Here is a 20,228-nt window from a genome sequence, read left to right as displayed (position 1 = left end):
GGCCGAGGTGGGTGGATCACCTGAGGTCAGGAGTTTGAGACCAGTCTGGCCAACATGGCAAAACCCTGTCTCTACTAAAAATACAGAAATTTGCCGGGCATGGTGTCCAGTGCCTGTAATCCCAGCTACTCTTGAGGCTGAGGCAGGAGAATCACTTGAACCCTGGAAGTGGAGGTTGCAGGGAGCCGAGAAGGTGCCACTGCGCTCCAGCCTGGGCGACACAGCAAAACTCTGTCTCAAAAACACTCAAAAAGCCCCCCCAAAAAACAGAAGCAGAATCAACAGAAAAGTAAAAAGTACAGGTAAGAAAAAAAAAAGGAAAAGAAAAAGAAAACTCAAAAGTTTTCTGATAATAGGGAGCCATGATTAACATGGCTGTGTGTGCGTATCTTCCAGACCCTTCTTCCCTGCCCGGACAGGCAGTGCACTACAGTACTGCTACCTTCAGGAGTCAGACTCTCAGGCCAAATGCTGACTTTGCTACTTTCCAGCTTTGTGATCTTGGGTGAGCTAATTTATTAATGAATTTATTTATTTTAGACAGAGTCTGGCTCTGTCGCCCAGGCTGGAGTGCCATGGTGCAGTCTTGACTCACTACAACCTCCACCTCCCAGGTTCAAGTGATTCTCCTGCCTCAGCCTCCTGAGTTGCTAGGACTACAGGTGAGCACAACCACGCCTGACTAATTTTGTATTTTTAGTAGAGATGGGGTTTCACCACGTTGGCCAGGCTGGTCTCTAACTCCTGACCTCAAGTGATTCACCTGTCTCAGCCTCCCAAAGTGCTGGGATTACAGGTGTGAGCCACCGCGCCTGGCCTTGGGTGAGTTTATTTAACCTTGCTGGGCCTCAGCTTCCTCACCTGTAATATGAGGAAACTAACACCACCCACCTCATAGCACTGCTGTGAGGATTGTGCGAGCTGATATAAAATACAGTAGTTGCCTGAACCAAGGCCAGTGGTCAGTAAAAGTTAGCCATTGTTATATATTTTAAATGATACAGTATATTTACATGAATGGTATACAGCAATCTATTCAGCCATCCTGTTTTTATATTTTATTTTGAGACAGAATCTCACTCTGTCACCCAGGCTGGAGTGCAGTGGTGCGATCTTGGCTCACTGCAACCTCTGCCTCCCAGGCTCAAGCGATTCTCCTGCCTCAGCCTCCCGGGTAGCTGGGATTACAGGCCTGCACCACCACGCTGGGCTATTTTTTTTTTTTTTTTTTTTTTTTTTTTGTATTTTTAGTAGAGACAGGGTTTTGCCATGTTGGCCAGGCTGGTCTCGAACTCCTGACCTCAGGTGATCTGCCTGCCTCTGCCTCCCAAAGTGGTGGGATTACAGGCTTGAGCCACCACGCCTGGCCAGTCATCCTGTTTTTAAAGCTGCTTTTTGACTCAATAAAAATATCATAAACTCTTTTTGATGTGACATTTCCACACCATGATTTTTTACTGGATGCACGATGTTTCAGTACAGCTGTTTTGTAATTTAACCGATCCCATAATGTTGGACATCCAGTTTAGCTCCTTGTTTTCTAATATTATAGTTAAAGCTGTGGTCCTTATGGCAGAATGTTTACAACCATTCCAAATCACTTCCTCAAGGACAAATTCTCAGCAGTGAAATTGTTGAGTTAATTTTTAAGTCTTTTAATACCTTTTAATACCAACAACAGTAATCACCTTCAATTCATCCCTTTATTTAGAAAGGATTTGCCAGCACTCACAGGATGGGCAGAATTTTACTTCAAAGCAAATTTAGTTGCAGAGAGTAATTCCCATGTAAGAAATAGCCTATTGGGGCCGGGTGCGGTGGCTCATGCCTGTAATCCCAGCACTTTGGGAGGCCGAGGCTGGTGGATCACAAGGTCAGGAGATTGAGACCATCCTGCTAACGTGGTGAAACCCCGTCTCTACTAAAAATATAAAAAATTAGCCGGGCATGGTGGCGGGAGCCTGTAGTCCCAGCTACTCGGGAGGCTGAGGCAGGAGAATGGCGTGAACCCGGGAGGCAGAGCTTGCAGTGAGCCGAGGTCGCGCCACTGCACTCCAGCCTGGGCGACAGAGCAAGACTCTGTCTCATAAAAAAAAAAAAAAAAAAAAAAAAGAAAAAGAAAAAAAAAAGAAATACCCTATGGCAAGCAGACATTCTTTGCTTCAGAATGTGGTGCTTTATGAAGCAGAGACCACTGCCTGTGAAGTATTTGTGCCAAAACAATTGAACATGAATCTAAATAGCAGTTACTGAAATTGAATTATAAATACAGAGGATAGAAGAACAGGTTAACAACACTGTGAGAAAGGAGCCAGGCAAATCCAGAATGTTGAATATTCCATAGCAGGATCAACAAACTATAGCCTGCTGCCTGTCTGTGTAAATAAAGTTTTATTAGAACACAGACATGCCCATCTGTTTACATAGTGCCTGTTTACATATGGCTGCTTTAGCATTATAAACAGAGTTGAGTAGTCATGATAAGACCATATGGCTCTCCTAAAGCCTAAAATGTTTACTTTTTGGTCCTTTACAGCAAAGATTGCTGACCTCTGTCTTCTAGAACCTGGTTTCTCCAACAAATCAATTACAAAACAAAAACAAAGATAAAAATAAAAAAGAAGTCTTTTCAACAAACAGTGCTAGAAAACCTTGACATCCACATGCAAAAAAAAAAAAAAAAAAAAAAAGTCTAGACACAGATCTTACACCCTTTACAAAAATTAACTCAAATTGGATCCCAGAGCTAAATGTAAAATGCAAAGCTATAAAACTCCTAGAAGATAATACAGGAGAACATCTAGATGACCTTGGGTTTGGCAATGACTTTTTAAATACGATACCCAAGGCACAATCCATGAAAGACAGAACAGATAAGCTGGATTTCATTAAATTAAACATTGCTGCTCTTTGATAGACACTTTCAAGAGAATAAAAAGAGAAGCCACACACTAGAAGAAAATATTTGTAAATGATATCTCTGATAAAGCACCGCTATCCAAAATCTACAAAGAACTCTTAAAACTCAGCAATAAGAAAACAATCTGATTAAAAAATAGTCACTGACAGATGCCTCACCAAAGAAGGTACACAGAAGACCAATAGGCAAATGAAAAGATGCTGTACATCATATGTCATTAGGGAAATGCAAATTAAAACAATAATGAGATATCACAGCACAGCTATTAGAATGACCAAAATCCCTCTGGGCGCTGTGGCTCACGCCTGTAATCCTAGCACTTTGGGAGGCTGAGCTAATTTTTTTGTATTTTTAGTAGAGATGGGGTTTCACCATGTTGGCCAGGATGGTCTCCATCTCCTGACTTCACGATCCACCCGCCTCGGCCTCTCAAAGTGCTGGGATTACAGGCGTGAGCCACGGTGCCTGGCCAGAAGTGTTTTTTCTAGAACTGTTTTGGAGGTTTTCATGCTGGAAACCTGCACCTGCCCAGGCCCTCACCCCTGCACCTGGCTCTGCTCTGAGGATGCGTTACTCAGGGTTCAGCGGCACCACTTTAGTCTGATCTGGTTGTTGAGATCCTTTCTATTAGGTTGGTGCAAAAGTAATTGCAGTTTTGACCATTCCTTTCAAAGGCAAAAACTGCAGTTACGTTTGCACCCACCTAATAGTCTGCTTAGGGAACCCTGCTGTGTTTTGCAGATAGAACAGGGTTTTCAATTTTGGTGACACATTAGAATCACCTGGGGAGCTTTTTAAAATTGCTGAGGTATGGGTCCCACCCCATCCCCAAGATCTACCTCAAGACGGAGGGTAGAAGGGATGCCCCTGTCCCCCCAGTCCAAGGAAGACAGACTGGGGTGGGAACTGCTGGGGTGGCCTTGGGCATAGACTTTGCCAATTTTGGGGGGGATAAAGGGATGATTCTGCTCCCCACGCCCCATCTTGAGAAGATGGTCCTTGATGGTTAATTCCGTTTAAGGGGAGGACCCCTCTTCGGTAACCTGGTACAGGGATTTCTGACCTGTAGGTCACTGGAAGGGCCTACAGAGTGGGTCTGCTGGTTACTTTGCAAGAGACCCCCGAATGCCGTTATGCATCAGTAATTGTCTAGAAAATGAATACAATGTATGTCTTTCTTGAATAAGTTGACACTTTCATAAGTAAGTCATCTTTATAAAGATGACATTTTTATAAATAAAATCTGATTTAAAGCATACTAAATTTCAGAATTTCCCTATTAATGAATGCTAAAAGTATAGCTACTACATAATGAATGGGCCCGAGATACACAGCAGTATTCTATGTGGGTTCTCTCCCAGGACCTTTTTTACAGTTGGTATGTTAATTTTTTAAGAAAAATCTGTTAAACCCAGAAATAAGCATATTCTGGAATCTCTGTCAACAATCTTCTATTAATACATCTACGTACATTTTTGCATTTGTGCTAGCGTCACGTGATGACTGCCTTAAGTGGTCAACACTTCATGAGGTGTTTCTCAAACTGGGGCCGCCGATGTGTTCTCTGAGAATCCGTATTGGCCAAAAGCCCGGAGCCACTTGTACCAACCTGGACTCCCGGAGTCTCATTTGGTGTGGCCGTACAGACTGTCATAGGCCCAGTGGCCACCAGATGGCGCCCCAGGACGCAGCTGCCTCCGGCATGAGGCGGAGGCCATTTCTCCCAGTGCAGGAGCGCCGGCCCCTTCCCGCCTCGATGCCAGTTGCTTTGACAGTGATATTGCTCATAAAATAGAGAAGCAACACGCAGGGAATATTTATTTCTAAGGAAGCAGTTGCATTTCCCTCAGCATTCTGGAGCTCAAGGAAGAGAAGGCAGGGACGATCTCCTCCTGGTTTTAGCTTCCAAAGCCTTGGGGGTGGGGGTAGGGTTTGGTTCAGGTGCTTGGGAGGGGTCCTGGCTTTTATACCTTTCTTGGCTGCTTCCACCTAGCCGTTTTAGTGGCTTCCACAGCGGGACTGAGTTACCTGGAAGCCAAGTCCCTTGCCAAGGTCCCGGCTTGGCCATGGAAGATGGTGAGGTGACCTCGGTTTGGAGGCTCAGTTTCCCACATGTGCTTCTCTTGCAGGGACCCCCAGGGATCATCTCCTGCCCCACCCCTACAGCTGATCCCATATCTGCCTGCCCAGAACCCTCTGCTGCCCATTCAGAGGCCAGAGGGCCAAAGACTTAGGGTGGGCTGGGGGACACTAGCAGTGGCGTCCAGGGCCAGAGAGAGCAGCTCCTTCCCTTCCATGCTCACCAACCCACAAGCCTCTTCCTTTCCCTTCCCTCACCCCCTCCTCCATTCCTCTTACTTCATCTTTCTGCACCCCTTCCTCTTTTCCTCCCACCTTGGAAACTGGCTGAACTCAATTCAGGGTAGCTCAGTTCCTGGTTGTTTATTTCATATCCCCTACCTCTCAGCCCTGCACTCAGCTCTGGAAATGCCACTGCCCAGCAGAAGGAGTGGCTATACAGCTGTTACCTCCCTGGTGTGGACACTCGCCCAGCTACAAGCTATTGCCAGAGGCTCCCCCTCCCCTCTTGCCTGGAGTCAACAGCAGAGCCAGTACCTGATGGTCACTCGGGGGTCGTGGGTCACTCCGCACACCATGGATGCCTGGGTGCCCTTGATGACACTCTGATCCTGGGGGGGCTTGGTGATGCGGGTCCGAGCTGAAAGATACAGCGGAGACAGCATGGTGAGAAGGGGTGTGGGGGCCGTGTGGCTGGACTCTGGGTGGATGAAGGCAGACTAGGTACCATATGAAAGTCCCCAAATGGTTAAAAAGAACAATGAGCTCCCTGGTACTTTAATTCTCGGAAGCTACATCATAGTGGGGGCTCATTAAATTTTGCTCTCACAAACCATGTATGGGATGGAGAGAGCACACTCTAAGGATGATCAGGACCATATTTTCAGCATATCAGTGGTCCAGCCAGGGTAAAAATAGGGTTTTCTGATTTCCAGTCTAGTGCTTCATGCACCAGGGCCCCTGGGCTCAGCCCAGACAAGTGGCCCACAGGTATGCTGGGTGTGGATCCAAAGTTGGAAGTGGCTTGAGAAGCTCTCTTACAGCAGGGGTCAGCTAACTACAGGCTGGGGGCCAAATCCGGTAGGTGGCCTTTTTGGCTAAATAAACCCTTACTGGAACACAGCCACGCCCATTGGATGACGTACGGTCTGTGGCTGCTTTCTAGATAAAACGGAAGCTAGTTGAGTCATTGTGACAGAGACCGTCTGGCCCACACAGTTTAAAATATTTATGATCTGGCCCTTTCTTGACAAGATTTGCCAATTTCTGCCCTAAAATATATGAAGGCAACTCTCCTATAACCTCAATGTTCTCTCAGGTCGGCCAAGCACAGCATCACTGGCAGAATCTTCCTAGTCCCTGGCTTCTGAACCACTTTGTCACTGTCCCTCTGATGAGAAAGGCCCTGACTGGGACAGCCACTGGGGTTGGAGACGCTGGTGGTGTGAGCCTGTGCCCCGTAGCTGTCCTGAGTCCTCAGCACCTGCAGGGATGTACACACACACACACACACACAAATGTATAAAGCCCTGTGGCTCTGCACACTCACCCCAAACGACTAGGTCTGCTGAGGCCTCGTCGACCCCCCGAGAGTTGGTGGCCAGGCAGGTGTAGGTCCCCGCATCGGAGATGTGTGTGGGGCTGATGAGGAGGCTGCCCGACTCCAGGGGCGTGAAGCGAGGCAGCTGCACGGAGCCACTGGCCAAGATGCGCTCCCCTAAGGGCAAAACAGGGTGGGGGTCAGCCTGTAGCCCCCAAGGGCACAACCTGCCCTTCCCCGGCCACTCCAGGGCAGCGTGGTCCCCCCACAGGCCCCTGGCTCTGGAAGTGCTGGAAGGAATGAGGACAGATGGTGGTGGGGCTGGGGTGGGGGCTGAGAGACCTGGAGAGCTTTCTGGCTTAGGGACGGACACGAGGGCACGGGGTCTCAGAGCGGGCAGCCTAGAGCCCAGGTCCCCTGATGCTCCTGTGCCCGCCACACCGCGTGCCCTTCAACAGAGAAGGGGGCGCAGTTTCCTGATGACGGTGAGCAGCAGCCCGGCACAGCCCTCACAGGCAGCTGGCACCTGGGTGGGGGGGTTGGGGGGGACAGCTCTGACAAGGTGACGACGGGCATCCTGCGGCAGGATGCTTCTGGAGAGAGTCACCTTCAAGGGAAGTGACGGGAGCCGCCTGGAGTGGGGGTGGGGTAGAGAGGGACATGGTGTCCCCAGCAGCAGCCCTGGTCAGGACAGACCTCCTTCTGCAGGGGGACCCAGGGAGCCTGGGGCCCAGCCTGGGAGGGTCCTGGCCAGAGAAAGGGGGAGAAAGAGAGTGGAAGTGCACCTGTAAGAGTGAGCCTGGGAATGCAGGTCTTTGTGACTATGTCTATTTTAAAGAACCCCCCACCCCTGTACGGAAGGGAATCTCCATGTGTGCATCCGGGGGTCGCATGGCCGTTTGTACATGCGTGCAGGCACAGTGAACTGAGTGTGCTGGGTGGGTGTGTTTATTTCCATGTGTAAGCACGTGCCTAGGTTAGGTGTGCTCCTATTATCCCCACAAATGTTTATTGAGTACCTACCGTGTGCCAGACTCTGTTCTAGGTCCTGGGAGATGGCAGTGGACAAAACTGATGCCCCTGACTTTGTGGGGAGACAGGCCATGAGCTAGGTGAATAAGCCGATGACCGAGTGCATGAGAAGGAGGGGAGTGAAGGAGGTAGGGCTGGAGGGGAGGGCTGGGGGCTGGGGCAGGGTGAGTCCTTGGAGGAGGCACCTCTGAACTGGGGCTTGCCGGTGTGAAGGAGCAACTGTGTTTGTACGTGTGTGTGCACATGTGTATGTACATGTGTGTGCATATGTTCGTGTACATGTGTATGCATACGTGTGTGCATGTATGTGCGTGCATGTGTGTGCACATGTGTATGTGTGTGTGTGTGTGTGTGTGCATGGGGAGAGTTGTGAAGGTGAATGTGCACACACAGAGGTGAAGAGGAAGTACACAGGGCAGATGGACTTAGGGAGGTGGCTTCGGCTTTGCTGGCTCGGCCATCTGGAGCCCTCTGAGCTGCCTGGGGTAGGAGACTGGCAGCAGCCACCACCAGAATAATATTAATCATCAAGCACCTATTGTTTCCTGGGCTTCCGGCCTCCCAGGCACAATGCAGGACCCTCACATGCACGCTATAGTCTAGTCTTCACATCACCCTGGGGTATATATATATTATTGTCACCAGTTTACAGATGGGGAACCTGAGGCTCAGAGTTAGTAACTCACCAAGGTGGCAGGTCTTGGAAGATGAAGAGCTGGACCTTGAGCCTGGCAAGGCTGGGATGTGAGGGATGCTCTTTTTTTTTTTTTTTTGAGACGGAGTCTCGCGTCTCGCTCTGTCTCCCAGGCTGGAGTGCAGTGGCGCAATCTCGGCTCACTGCAAGCTCCACCTCCCAGGTTCAAGCGATTCTCCTATCTCAGCGCCTTCCCCGAGTAGCTGGGATTACAGGCACCTGCCACCATGCCCAGCTAATTTTGGTATTTTTAGTAGAGACCGGGTTTCACCACTTTGGGCCAGGCTGGTCTTGAATTCCTGACCTCAGGGTGATCTGTCTACCTTGGCCTCCTAAGATGCTGGGATTACAGGCATGAGCCACCGCGCCCGGCCGAGAGATGCTCTCTTGGGCTGTACAGTGTATGACCTTCACAAATGTGCATGGGGAACCCAATCTGGCTGGCTGCAGAGCCTAGTTCTGAAGACGCTCCTAGGCTATCACACAGCCACACTCTCTGAAGGTCTGTCCCATCTACCTTTCTGCCAAGTGATAGCTGGTCGGGGCGCCCCCGAGGTCTCACATGCTAGCACCACTGACATGCCGTCGATCACCGTGCTGTCCAGAGGGCCTCTGGTGATGTTAGGGGCGATGCCTGCAAACAGAGAAGTGGGCCTTTTAGCCACACCCTGGGAGAGGTCCCCCAAGCCAGAGGGCCAGGGGCCTCCAAGCCCACCGAGGGCCAGGCCCTCATCCTCCCCCTGCCATGGTGAGGGGCCCTCCACTAGGAAGGATGTAGGCATCTTCATGGGGCCCCAGTGTTGGGAAGAAGCCCGGAGGGGCCATGAGGACTCCCCTATGCCACCTGCCCTGTGGAAGGACCCAGGTGACACCAGTCCCCACCCTGCTTGGATTCTCAGGCCTGCATTTGGGAAAAACTGCAGACCCCAGAAGGCAGCTCACATCCTCCCTGATGAGGTTATTGGGGTTCACAAGCCAAAAGTGAAAGGAAGGCTCTGGCTTCTGAAAAGAAAAACAGCCACAGCCAAGAGGGGGACTTCTGCCACTTTCTAAGTGGCCCTGCCCCAGGAGCTCCATTCGGCCATGGCCACCGTTTAGGCCTCCTGGCTCTGTGTTCTCCTTGCCTCATCCCAGCCCCCAAGGAAGGAGCTCGCCAGATGAGCGTGGGAACAGAGCTAAGTTCACCTGTGCTTGGAAGCCAGAAGCAAGACGGCAGCCCCTTGGTAGCCACCCTTGGGGCACACCCAAAAGCTCTTTGCCCCACAGCTGCCCTGCCTGGGGCCTCTGTGGGTCTGGGTGATGAACACTGTGGAGCTCAAGGAGACCCCTGAACATCCCCGTGCTTCTTGAGGAGCCCACCAGTGCTTTGCATTTACACAGACCTTTGAGCTTATGGGCCACTCACAGTATCATCTTTTTTTCTTTTGTTTTTTTGAGACAGGGCCTCACTCTGTCACCCAGGCTGGAGTGCAGTGGTGCCATCTTGGCTCACTGCAACCTCTGCCTCCTGGGCTTGTGTGATCCTCCCACTTCAGCATCCCTAGTAGCTGGGAGTATAGGTGTGTGCCACCATGCCCGGCTAATTTTTTGTATTTTTGGTAGACAAGGTTTTGCCATGTTGCTCAGGCTGGTCTCAAACTCCTGGGCTCAAGTGATCCACCCCCCTCAACCTCCCAAAGTGCTGGGATTACTGGTGTGAGCCACTGCGCCCGGCCCACAGTATCACCTTTGATTGCTAAAACAGCTCTGGGAAGCGGCCAGGGCAACTATGACAACCCCTGACAGAGACTCCAAGGGCAGAAAGGGATTTGCAAGCAGGAGAACTAAGAGAAAAGCACCAGTTCTCTTCTTTGGAAACATGAGCAGGTCCTCTGGAAGGGGTCACTCCAGCCCTGCCTGGGAACCCAGGGACAGTTGAAATGCCAGAGCTGGTACCCGTGGTTGTTTTCATAGCTCCTTTTCTCAAAAAGCCGTGAACCCAACCTGGGCCCCAGGATGTTGGAGAGAATTTCTAGGGACCGGAGATTTCCTCCAGGGCCCTGGACTCAGGGCTCCAGAGGCAGCAGTGGTAACTGGCTGTGCCCCTAGGCTGCTGGGCAGCAGGCGGCCTTTGGGGATCCCATCTGCATAATGGAGCGTGCTGTGCACAAGAGGCCCTTCGGAAGACCTTGGAAGAAAGCTGCGTCCTGGGAAGAGGGGCTCATGGGCAGCACAAAGGAGGGCCCAACTTACTGGTGACAGCCAGGTAGGTGGAAGTTTGCACCTCGCCGGCTGCATTGCGGGCGAAGCACTGGAACATGCCGGTGTCATCAGGCACCAAGCCGCTGATCTGCAGGCCTCCATCGCCGCGCTGCCGGAAGCGGGCCAGCTTCTCCATCTCCACCATGGCTGCGTCCTTGTACCAGGTGATGGAGGGCGGCGGAACACCTGTGGGCAAGACGTGGGCCCACCGTCAACCTGCCTCCTGCCTCCTCTCTGCCTAGGAGGAGTGCTTGGGTGGAGGCCGGGCCCAGAAATCTTCGAGGGGGTCCCTGGTGAATCTTGGTGTCTAGAACCTTCTCAGAGGTGCCACTTTGGGTCTAGGGAGAGGAGGAAGATGCTCTTTGGGTGGCAATTCTCAAAGTCTTTGGGATAGAGTAAAGATCCTGGAATCAGTTTAGCATGGAAATGCTGGATTGGACAAACTAATGTATTTATTCTATTTTTTATTTCTATTTGTGTAGAGATGGGGTCTTGCTAGGTTTCCCAGGTTGGTCTAGAACTCTTGGTTTCAAGCGTTCCTCCCACCTCAGGCTCCCAAAGTGCTGGGATGACAGGTGTGAGCCACTGCACCTGGCTGAATTTCTTATTTTTTATTGCAATACTTAGCAGACACGTATGTGTGCTCTGGGAACCTCCAAGTGGGGGATGCTTTCCCAAATGCATGGTGCCCTGTGTCAAAGAGCACGTAGAGGGTCCAGTGTTCCTTAGGGGGCACTTGGAAGCCCCCCATACCGGCTTTGCACATGGAGGTGAATGGAGGAGGCTCCTCTCCCCACTCTCAGCCTGGCACATTGTTTTCATAAGTTCCCCCAGCCGGGCTGGGCGTGGTGGCTCACGCCTGTAATCCCAGCACTTTGGGAGGCTGAGGCGGATGGATCACCTGAGCTCAGGAGTTTGAGACCAACCTGACCAACATGGTGAAACCCTGTCTCTACTAAAAATACAAAAATTATCCTGGTGTGCTGGTGCATGCCTGTAATCCCAGCTACCTGGGAGGCTGAGGCAGGAGAATCGCTTGTACCTGGGAGGCAGAGGTTGCAGTGAGCCAAGATTGTGCCACTGCACTCCACCCTGGGTGACAGAGTGAGACTCTGTCTCAAAAAAAAAAAAAAAAAAAGACTTCCCCAGAAGAGTTGGCCACGCCTTATTCCAAGGAGCACCCCACGGCCCTGTCCCCACTAAGCCTGCTTGCCTTCCCTTCCCGGCACCCTCTGATCCTGACAGCCTGTGATGCCACATTTCATCCAATCCACCATGCGCTCTCTTTCCCATGGTCACCACTCCGAGATCAGGATGTGTCTTATAATCGACAGCATGTCATAATTTAATAGGCTGCCTTTTTTCTTTCTTAGTGGTCCATAAAATAATGGGGCATCTTACAACCCATGGCATTTTAAGTGAGATGAAATAAGGTATCTTTATTTGTTTATCAGCTTGCCCATCTCCCTCCCAAGAATGTTACGTTCTACACGAGCAGGGATCTGGCTTTTTGGTTTGTTCTGTATCTCCCCACTCCTGAGGACGCCATCAGCACACGGTAAGCCCTCAAAAAATATTTGCCGCCTGAATGGATGGATCTTTGCCTTCCCCTTGTGGAGTCTCAGAAGGGAAGTCATTACTCATCCTTTCCAGCACAATCCTCACTCCTGCAGAGACACATTTTGCCCCTTTGCTCAGCGTGTCCCACTGTGCACGCTCTTCTCTCTTTATCATCCCGGATTTCACCCTGGCTGTGGGCTGTCTTTTGGCAGAACTGAATCAGAAGGAAGGACAGTGGGGAAGGGGAAAGTAGAAATTCTCCAGGAACTCTTTCAAGGGGGGTTAAGTAGGAATAGCGGAGGGAGCTGGCAGAGGAGATGGAGCAAAATGGCCCAGGAAGCAGGCCGAGCTTATAAGACACATCTCAGGTGAGATGCGCCCAGGGGCTGCTGGTTCTGGCATTACGGTAATTTGTCATTGTCTACAGCTCTCAAATTTTGGGCAATTTGGGTCTGTCACCTGTCCTGAAATTGCTGTAAGTTGGGTTCATTTGTAACCCTCAAGTTATGGTACCGTAAAGGTTGATTTCCAGCCTGAGATTATGGTAATTTGGCCTGTTTGTTTCCTGGGGTGCCTGCTCAGACAGCCAGACAGACTCTCTGCCTAGTGACATGGTCTCGAGAAGAAGCTGGAATTTAGAAACGTCCATGACAAGGACGAGAGAGGCTGAAGATCTGGGGTCTTTGTCCTCCTCCATCGGTGCCACCTCATTACCTTTGGCCTGACAGGGGATGTCCACCACTTTCTCCATCTCTGCAGTGATGTGTCTTTCTGGCTCCTTGACAAACTGAGGCGGTTCTGTAGGAGGAAGGACCAGGGGAGGGGATCAGAGTGATGCTCGCTTTGATCCAGCCACTGTGGGGGGTCACCCTTAAGGAGGACCTTTGCCGTGCTGCCCCTACCCCTCAGGGGAGCCCTAGCAGCCCCGCCCTGTCTCACCCAGCACTGAGAGGTAGGCGCCCCGGACGACAGAGGGGACGCTGCTGCTGCGCAGGACAGCCTCACACTCATAGTAGCCGGCGTCGCTGCCAGTGGGGTTGGGGATGGTGAGCCGGCGGTTGTGGTCACTGATGCCGCCTGACAGCAACACCCCGTCCTTCTTCCAAATGATATGTAGCTTGATCAGGGGCCTGCAGAGGGCAAGGGAAGGCCAGTGTTCAGCCATGAGGACTCCCAGAGGCCCGAGAGGCAGGGTGGGGGGTGGTAAGGAGTGTGAGCTTGGGAACCAGGCTGCCTGGGTTTGCCACCTTCCTGCCACTTTGTAGATGCAAGATCTTGGGCAAGTTCCCACAGGGCTCTGGGTCTCAGTTTCCTCTTCTGTAAAGTGGGTGCATCTGTGCCTGCCCAGGGTTGTAGCCAAGATGAATGCATTAGTGCCAGTGAAGTGCTTGGAACAGGGCCTGCTGATGGACTTGGAACTCAGGGCTTGGCAGCTCAGGCAAAGCAGGAAAGCAGCCTGACTTGCAGGTCTTTTCTCTGGTCTTCCCTGTGTGCTGTGCCCCATCTGACCACAAATCAGTGACACGGAGGAGACGAGGGTAAGAGCAAGTGACAGACAGAAACATGAAATACCCAGAGTTTGAAAAGGGGAAATAAGGGCAGACAAGACAGACAGACAGACAGACAGACAGACGGGCAGACAGACAGAAAAACCCACCCCCCAACTGCAAGAGAGGAGCAAGGGTGTGAGTCTGGCCTGGCTTTCCACCATCACCAACCCCTGCACCCCCAAGCCCCCGAGACTTGGGTCTGTCCAGGCACTTCTGTTTAGCACCTGCTGGGTCCCTGAGGACGGGTCTCCCAAAGTGGGCCCCTGCTAGTGACATGGGGGTATTCAGAAGGGCCCCGTGGAAACGGAGTTCTGTGGCCACATAACGTCTGGGAAACAGTGGCTTGAGTGACAGTAGCTCCAGTGATGCTGGGCAGTTTCTTCACTGAGGGGCTTCTCAGGGCTTTCACTGTGCAGTTGCACCCTGGTGGCCTGGCCCATGTCCTGGAGTTTGGATGTGTGTCCTCTCATGTGGAAGTGTCTCATGTGGAAATGTGATCCACAATGCTTGGTGTTACCCACTTGGTGATGGAGTGAGCTCTCACTCTGTTAGTTCATGTGACAGCTGGTTGTTTAAAAGAGCCTAGCTCCTCCTCCCCTCTCTCTTGTTCCTTCTCTTGCCATAAGACACGCTGGCTCCCCTTTCTCCTTCTGCCATGATTGGAAGCTTCCTGAGGCCTCCCCAGAAGCAGATGCTGGTGCCATGTTTCTTGTACAGCCAGCAGAGCTGTGAGCCAAATAAACCTCTTTTCTTTGTAAATTACCATGTCTCAGGTGTTCCTTTATAGCAATGCAAACGGGCTAATACGCCATGCCTGTGAGAAACTTGGGATTGGAGGAGCGTACTTTTAGAAATGCTGCCAAAAATAATATCAACAACAAAAAAGGCTGGACACGGTGGCTCACATCTGTAATCCCAGCACTTTAGGGGGCTGAGGCAGGAGGATCACTTCAGCCTAGGAGTTTGAGACCGGCCTGGGCAACATAGTGAGACCCTATCTTAAAAAAAAAAAATGCTGCTACAGGACATGCTCTCCCTCTCCAGGAAGGTTCAGGTCAAGGGGACCTCGGGGGGATCATCAGTCTAACCCCCTGCCCATCCCATGGGTTTAACTTCATAGTGCACTTAGGAAGGGTCAGGTCAGGCTGGGTCAGCACGCTGCCTATGCACCTTCTGCTGGGGTTGGTGCTCAGATCATTTCCATTTTACAGATGTGGAGACTGAGGCCCAGAGGGCGGCAGTGAGTACAGGCTTGGGGGAGAGGGGGCAGTGCATTTCAACTCAGCTATCATCCAGCTGGGTGACGTTGGGCAGGCCGCTTGCCCTCTCTGGGCTCTGAAGTGGTGACACCTATGCCATACAGTTGTTTTGGGAGAAAGGAGGTCTTGTGGGAAGGCGCTTAGCATGGCAGAGAGCATGGAAGGCACTTAGCTGCACGTAATGAGGCTCAGGGGTTGCATAATTGTCTCCTGTGCGGGAGAGGTGAGGGCCGCACATGGCTGGGAAGGGCCCTGGTAGCTCCTGACCCCTGATCTGCCCTCCTACAAAGCCCATACTCTTTTTTTTTTTTTTTTTTTTTTTTTTTTGAGATGGAGTTTCACTCTTATTGACCAGGCTGGAGTGCAGTGGTGCAATCTCGGCTCACTGCAACCTCCGCCTCCTGGGTTCAAACGGTTCTCCTGCCTCAGCCTCCAGAGTAGCTGGGATTACAGGCATGTGCCACCACGCCTGGCTAATTTTTGTATTTTCAGTAGAGACGGGGTTTCTCCATGTTGGTCAGGCTGGTCTTGAACTCCTGACCTCAGGTGATCCGCCCGCCTCAGCCTCCCGAAGTGCCGGGATTACAGGTATGAGCCATCGCGCCCGAAGCCGTACTCTTAACCACCATGTGAATTGTTTCCCATACACACTTCCCTCCTGCACACCCCTGCAAGCAAGAGGGCTCGCTTTGAGAGGCCACCTGCTCCCTCTGGGCTCCTCCAAGGGTTAGAAGTGAGTCCACCCTCCCTCCAGTCCCGTACGTCCCAGGCTGACATCCCCTTCCTTGTAACTTCCATCCAGGGCCTGGTTTTCTCTTCTTGGGCTACAGAGAACAAGCCAGCCCTGGTTGCACACAGCAACCCTCTGACAATAGCCAGCGGGTCTCCCTGCATCCCTCCTCCTCCATCCTGGATCCTCAGGTGATGTGGCTTCTGGCTACTCTCCCTGGAGCCCGCAGTTTGGGAGCAGCAGCTGGAGTTAGGGGTGCAGGAGCGAGGGAAGAGGCACTACCCACCTGGCATTGGCCACACACTCCAAGATAACCTCCGAGGTCCCGGCCACCACGCTGGTGTTTTTAGGTGGGATGATGATGGTGGGTGCGATGGGGTCTGCAGGCCCCCCTACATCTGGGGAGAGATCAGATGTTAGCTGGGGACAGAGGTTAGAAATCCTATCCCTGCCCAGCCTCATTAGAGGCTGATGCCCTGGGAGGGCTTTGTCCTCACTGAGTGGAGCAGGTGGCCATGGGGGCAGCCCCAGAGCAGACCTCCAGACACTGACCCCAGGGACTACCTGATCCCTCCACTTCCTCTCTTGATGAGTCACCACACCAGGGTCCAAGGAGAGACATCACTGACCTTGACAGCCTTCCTCACTCCTCCTGTAAAGCAGCTACACCCTCTTCTCCCCACCACCACCCTGTCCTGTTCCATTCCCTTCAAATCCTTCCCTCTGCCTGGGTTGACCTTGTTGGTTTAGTCTGCATCTGCATTGTCCACGTCCTCCACCAGAATGCAAACTCTCTGTACTAGGTCAAACAGAGTCACCGGCCCCCTCCCCCAACACACCTCCCGCCAATTCATGCTCATCCAGCACCTGTAAATGTGACCTTATTTGCATATAGGATCATTACAGGTGTAATTAGTTAAGGTGAGGTCATACTGGATCAGAGTGGGCTCAAGATCCAATACGACTGGCGTCCTTGTAAGAAGAGGGAAATTGAGACACAGATGCACAGGCCGGAAGCCTCTGTGAAGACAGAGGCAGAGTGAAGGGATGTGGCCACAAGCCAAGGAATGCCAAGCATTGCTGGCCACAGCCGGAAGCCAGGACGGGGCAAGAAATGAGACTCCCCTAGAATCTTCAGAGAAGTATAGCCTTGCTGACACCTTGATTTTCAGACTTCTGGCCTCCAGAACTGTGAGAGGCTCAATTTCTTTTGTGAGCCACTCAGCTGGTAGTACTTTGTTAAGCAGGCCATGAGAGACTAAAATTCTCCCTGACCGGGAACCTCATGGGTCTTTGCTGTGGACTGAGCTGTGTCCCCCCACCCATTCATATGTTGAGCCTTAACCCCCAATGTGATGGCATTTGGAGGGGTCCCTTGGGAGGTGATTAGGATTAGATGAGGCCACAAGGGCCAGGCCTCATGAGGGCCAATGAGGGTCCCAAGGAAAAAGAAAAATGTTCTCTTAACATATTGTCAACTTTTGCTTAAAAAGCATGTAATACTTTAATTCTCTCATTGAATGAAATGAAAGAGTTAAGGATGAAACTCTCAGAAAGTAGGTTTCCAGGTACTTGTTAGGTGTGAATATTTCCATATTTCAGATTCATGTCCTTATAAAAAGAGGAAGAGGCCAGAGCTGGCTCTCTCTCCGCCATGTGAGGACACGGCTGGAAGGCAGACATCTGCAAGCTGAGAAGAGAAGCTGACCATACTGGCTTCCCAATCTAGGACTTCCAGCCTCCAGGATGGTGGGAGCCAGAATGTTTGCTTCATAAGCCCCCAGCTGCGGTGCTTTGTTACGGTACCAAGAGCTGACTCATGCAGTCTTTTTTTTTGGACAGAGTCTGGCTCTGTCGCCCAGGCTGGAGTGCAGTGGCACGATCTCGGCTCACCACAACCTCTGCTTCCCAGGTTCAAGTGATTCTCCTGCCTCAGCCTCCCAAGTAGCTGGGATGACAGGTGCCACCACCACGCCCGGCTAATTTTTATATTTTTATTAGAGACGGGGTTTCACTATGTTTGCCGGGCTGGTCTCGAACTTCTGACCTCAGGTGATCCACCCGCTTCGGCCACCCAGAGTGCTGGGATTATGGGTGTGAGCCACCACGCCTGGCCAACTCATGCGGTCTTGACGACTACCACTCCTCCAGCACGAAGAAGGATGTCTGGCACACAGTAAGTGCTCAAATATGTGTGCTAAGTGAACAAATGAATGGATCTAGAGTTACCATCGTCCAACTCCCAGGGTCGATGATTGAAATGAACAAGAGCTTCCTGTATGTGGGTTTTACTGGAGAAAAAAAAAAAAGAGAAACACTCCAAACTCTTCTAATAGAGGTGGTAGCATTTCCTTTTTTTTATATTTTGAGCTTTTTTTTTTAAAGTAGAGGCCAGATTTTCATCTTGGTGGGTCAGTGTAGGCCCGATATTGGCAAAAACTCCAATATTCTGTGTATGCCTGATCCATGGCTCCTGAAAATACAACCTCTGAGGACTTTTTCTCCACAACAAATCTATCCAGTTGGCCCCTTTCCAGAAGGTTCTGGAGGTAGTAGGCCACGATGACTTGCCGGGCCCTGGGGTAACAGTGACAGGCTGTTCTTTATGGGGTTAGGGGGAGGGTGCACAGTGGCCCCACTGCCCCTCTGGGCCACCTTGTCAGCCCTGGGCAGGTTTTCCTTCCTTGACTCCAGGCCTTGCTAGAAAAGGCCCAGGAAGAATGCGAATAAAATGTAAAAAATAAAGTAAAATGAAGGGGGAAAGAAAGGAAGCATATAAAGCAAAATAATTGCAACAATATAAAAGCCTCATGTAGGTGCCATAAAGAGCGATCGGATTGAAAGCTGCTGATATAGCTGAATCCATAAAAGTGTGCTCTAAGTTGTTTATTACACGCGGGGGCGCGCAGGTACCACGGCTCAGATTAATGGGGCACAAGTAGGAGACAGACAGAGCCCAAGCCAGAGCGCCACGTGGCACAGCCAGGTAAACAGGGAGCCCTCAAGGAAGGCGAGTTCTGAGTTTAAAAATATGAGGGCTGCCCCAGGGCTCAGGAGTGGCTTGTTGGCTCTGGAAGGAATGGAGGAGAGATGGCCATGTGCTCAGGCCCAGGTGGCAGCCTGCAGGGCTCAATGGGGGCTGAGGTGGCCAGGGATGATGGCACAGTGAGAAAGGGTCCCAGGGGTGAGGAAGGCCTGGGCTCAAAGCCTAGCTCTGCCCCCAGGTATCCCGGTGGCTTCATCCTACTGAGTTTCAGTCTTCTCGGGGGCAAATGGGGATGAAAGTTACTACCTCTCAGGGTTGTGTGAATTCAGGCCCCAGCTCAACAAATCTTTCCTAGGTGAATGCTTGACATGTGCCAGGCTGTGTTCCAGGCACCGGAGATTCCCCACCAAGCGAGATGGCCAGGGTCTGTCCTCATGGAGGGCGAGGTCCCAGAGGAAGTCGAATCAATGCTCATGGGGTTAATGAATGAAACAGCCTGTGATGGTTGCTGGGAAGGGGGCGGCTAAGCTGGTCTGGGGTGACTGCAGAGTGCCTAGTACACAGTAGGTGCTCAATAAATGACAGCCTCCCCTCCTGGAGATTTGCCTGCCTGTGCAGGGAAGAGCTCTCCCTGCCAGCCCTAGTCCACGTGACAGACTCAGAGGCTATGGAGAGGTGGGAGTCGCAGGCTCGGGCACGCACGTTAAGCCCTGCAGGGTACCGGGCAAGGCCTCAGGCATTTCATGGGGTGGCTCCCTGGGAGATGGCAGGAGTTGAGTGGGTCTCAGAGAAGTGAGTCCTGGAGCAGATTTACTGTTAATGAAGGTCACCCCAGCACAAGTGGGTTATTGGGGTAAATGGGGCTCCAAAGGTCAAACCATGAAAATCACAGGTGAGCCCGAGCAAAGAGGAGGGGTATCTTCCCGGTGAGCTCCTGCCACAGGGTGGGCCCTGGGGTGGGAGGAAGTGTAGGGGGCTCCCCACACGGGGGGCCACACTGGATCTCACTGCCCCAGACGCTTTGCGTAACAGCCACAAGGGACATCTAATGTGATCCATTCTCCCTGAATCACCCCATTGAATCCTCCCATTTTTGCCATAGGCACCAATTTACAGATGGGGAAACTGAGGCTCAGAGACCATGTGACTCACCTGGGCCACCTCATTTAGTCCTCCCGACTTTGCCATAGGTACCAGTTTACAGATGGGGAAACTGAGGCTCAGGGACCATGGGACTTGCCTGGGCCACAGGATGGTGAGCGGTGGGGCAGGGGTGTGAGCTGCTCCCCTCTCTTGGGCAGGCTTCTGGGATGCCTGTTCTCCAGCTGCCCAGGAGCCAGGGTATTCCAGGCCCTGTGACCTGAACCACCCAATGCGGGGGCCACGAGCCACACGTGCCTATGAGCTCCTGCAATGTGGCTGGTGTCCCTTTGATTTAATGTGATTTAATTTTAACTAATTTACATTTAATTAAGAACGAGTCCCCAATTCAGTTATCAGAACACTTTGAAGCATGTGTGGAACAACTTATGCATAAGACTCTACTTTTCAGCTATAAATTTTGTGAAATCTAAATACAGATCACGTATTTCGGATGAAAATTTCACATCCAGATTGAGATGTGATATAAGCATAAA

The 20,228-nt window shown here is 51.6% G+C and overlaps 1 protein-coding gene across 2 annotated transcripts in view; it reads right to left on the bottom strand.

Moving 5' to 3' along the window:
• The window catches only part of SDK2 (sidekick cell adhesion molecule 2), a 306,801-nt gene that overhangs the window by 87,960 nt on the left and 198,613 nt on the right, over window positions 1–20,228 (bottom strand). For both annotated transcript variants that reach the window (XM_055242380.2, XM_055242381.2), the window contains exons 6-12: window positions 15,892–16,003; window positions 13,006–13,196; window positions 12,781–12,864; window positions 10,498–10,692; window positions 8,783–8,899; window positions 6,549–6,716; window positions 5,537–5,639 (exon numbers count right to left, since the gene is read on the bottom strand). In XM_055242380.2, the coding sequence (XP_055098355.1) occupies window positions 5,537–5,639; window positions 6,549–6,716; window positions 8,783–8,899; window positions 10,498–10,692; window positions 12,781–12,864; window positions 13,006–13,196; window positions 15,892–16,003 (970 nt within the window). The remainder of the gene's footprint in view (window positions 1–5,536; window positions 5,640–6,548; window positions 6,717–8,782; window positions 8,900–10,497; window positions 10,693–12,780; window positions 12,865–13,005; window positions 13,197–15,891; window positions 16,004–20,228) is intronic.

This window comes from Symphalangus syndactylus, chromosome 14, assembly GCF_028878055.3.
Source record: "Symphalangus syndactylus isolate Jambi chromosome 14, NHGRI_mSymSyn1-v2.1_pri, whole genome shotgun sequence".
Lineage (NCBI taxonomy): Eukaryota > Metazoa > Chordata > Mammalia > Primates > Hylobatidae > Symphalangus > Symphalangus syndactylus.
Note: the sequence above shows the minus strand (reverse complement) of the source record. Positions and strands in the feature narration are given on the sequence as shown.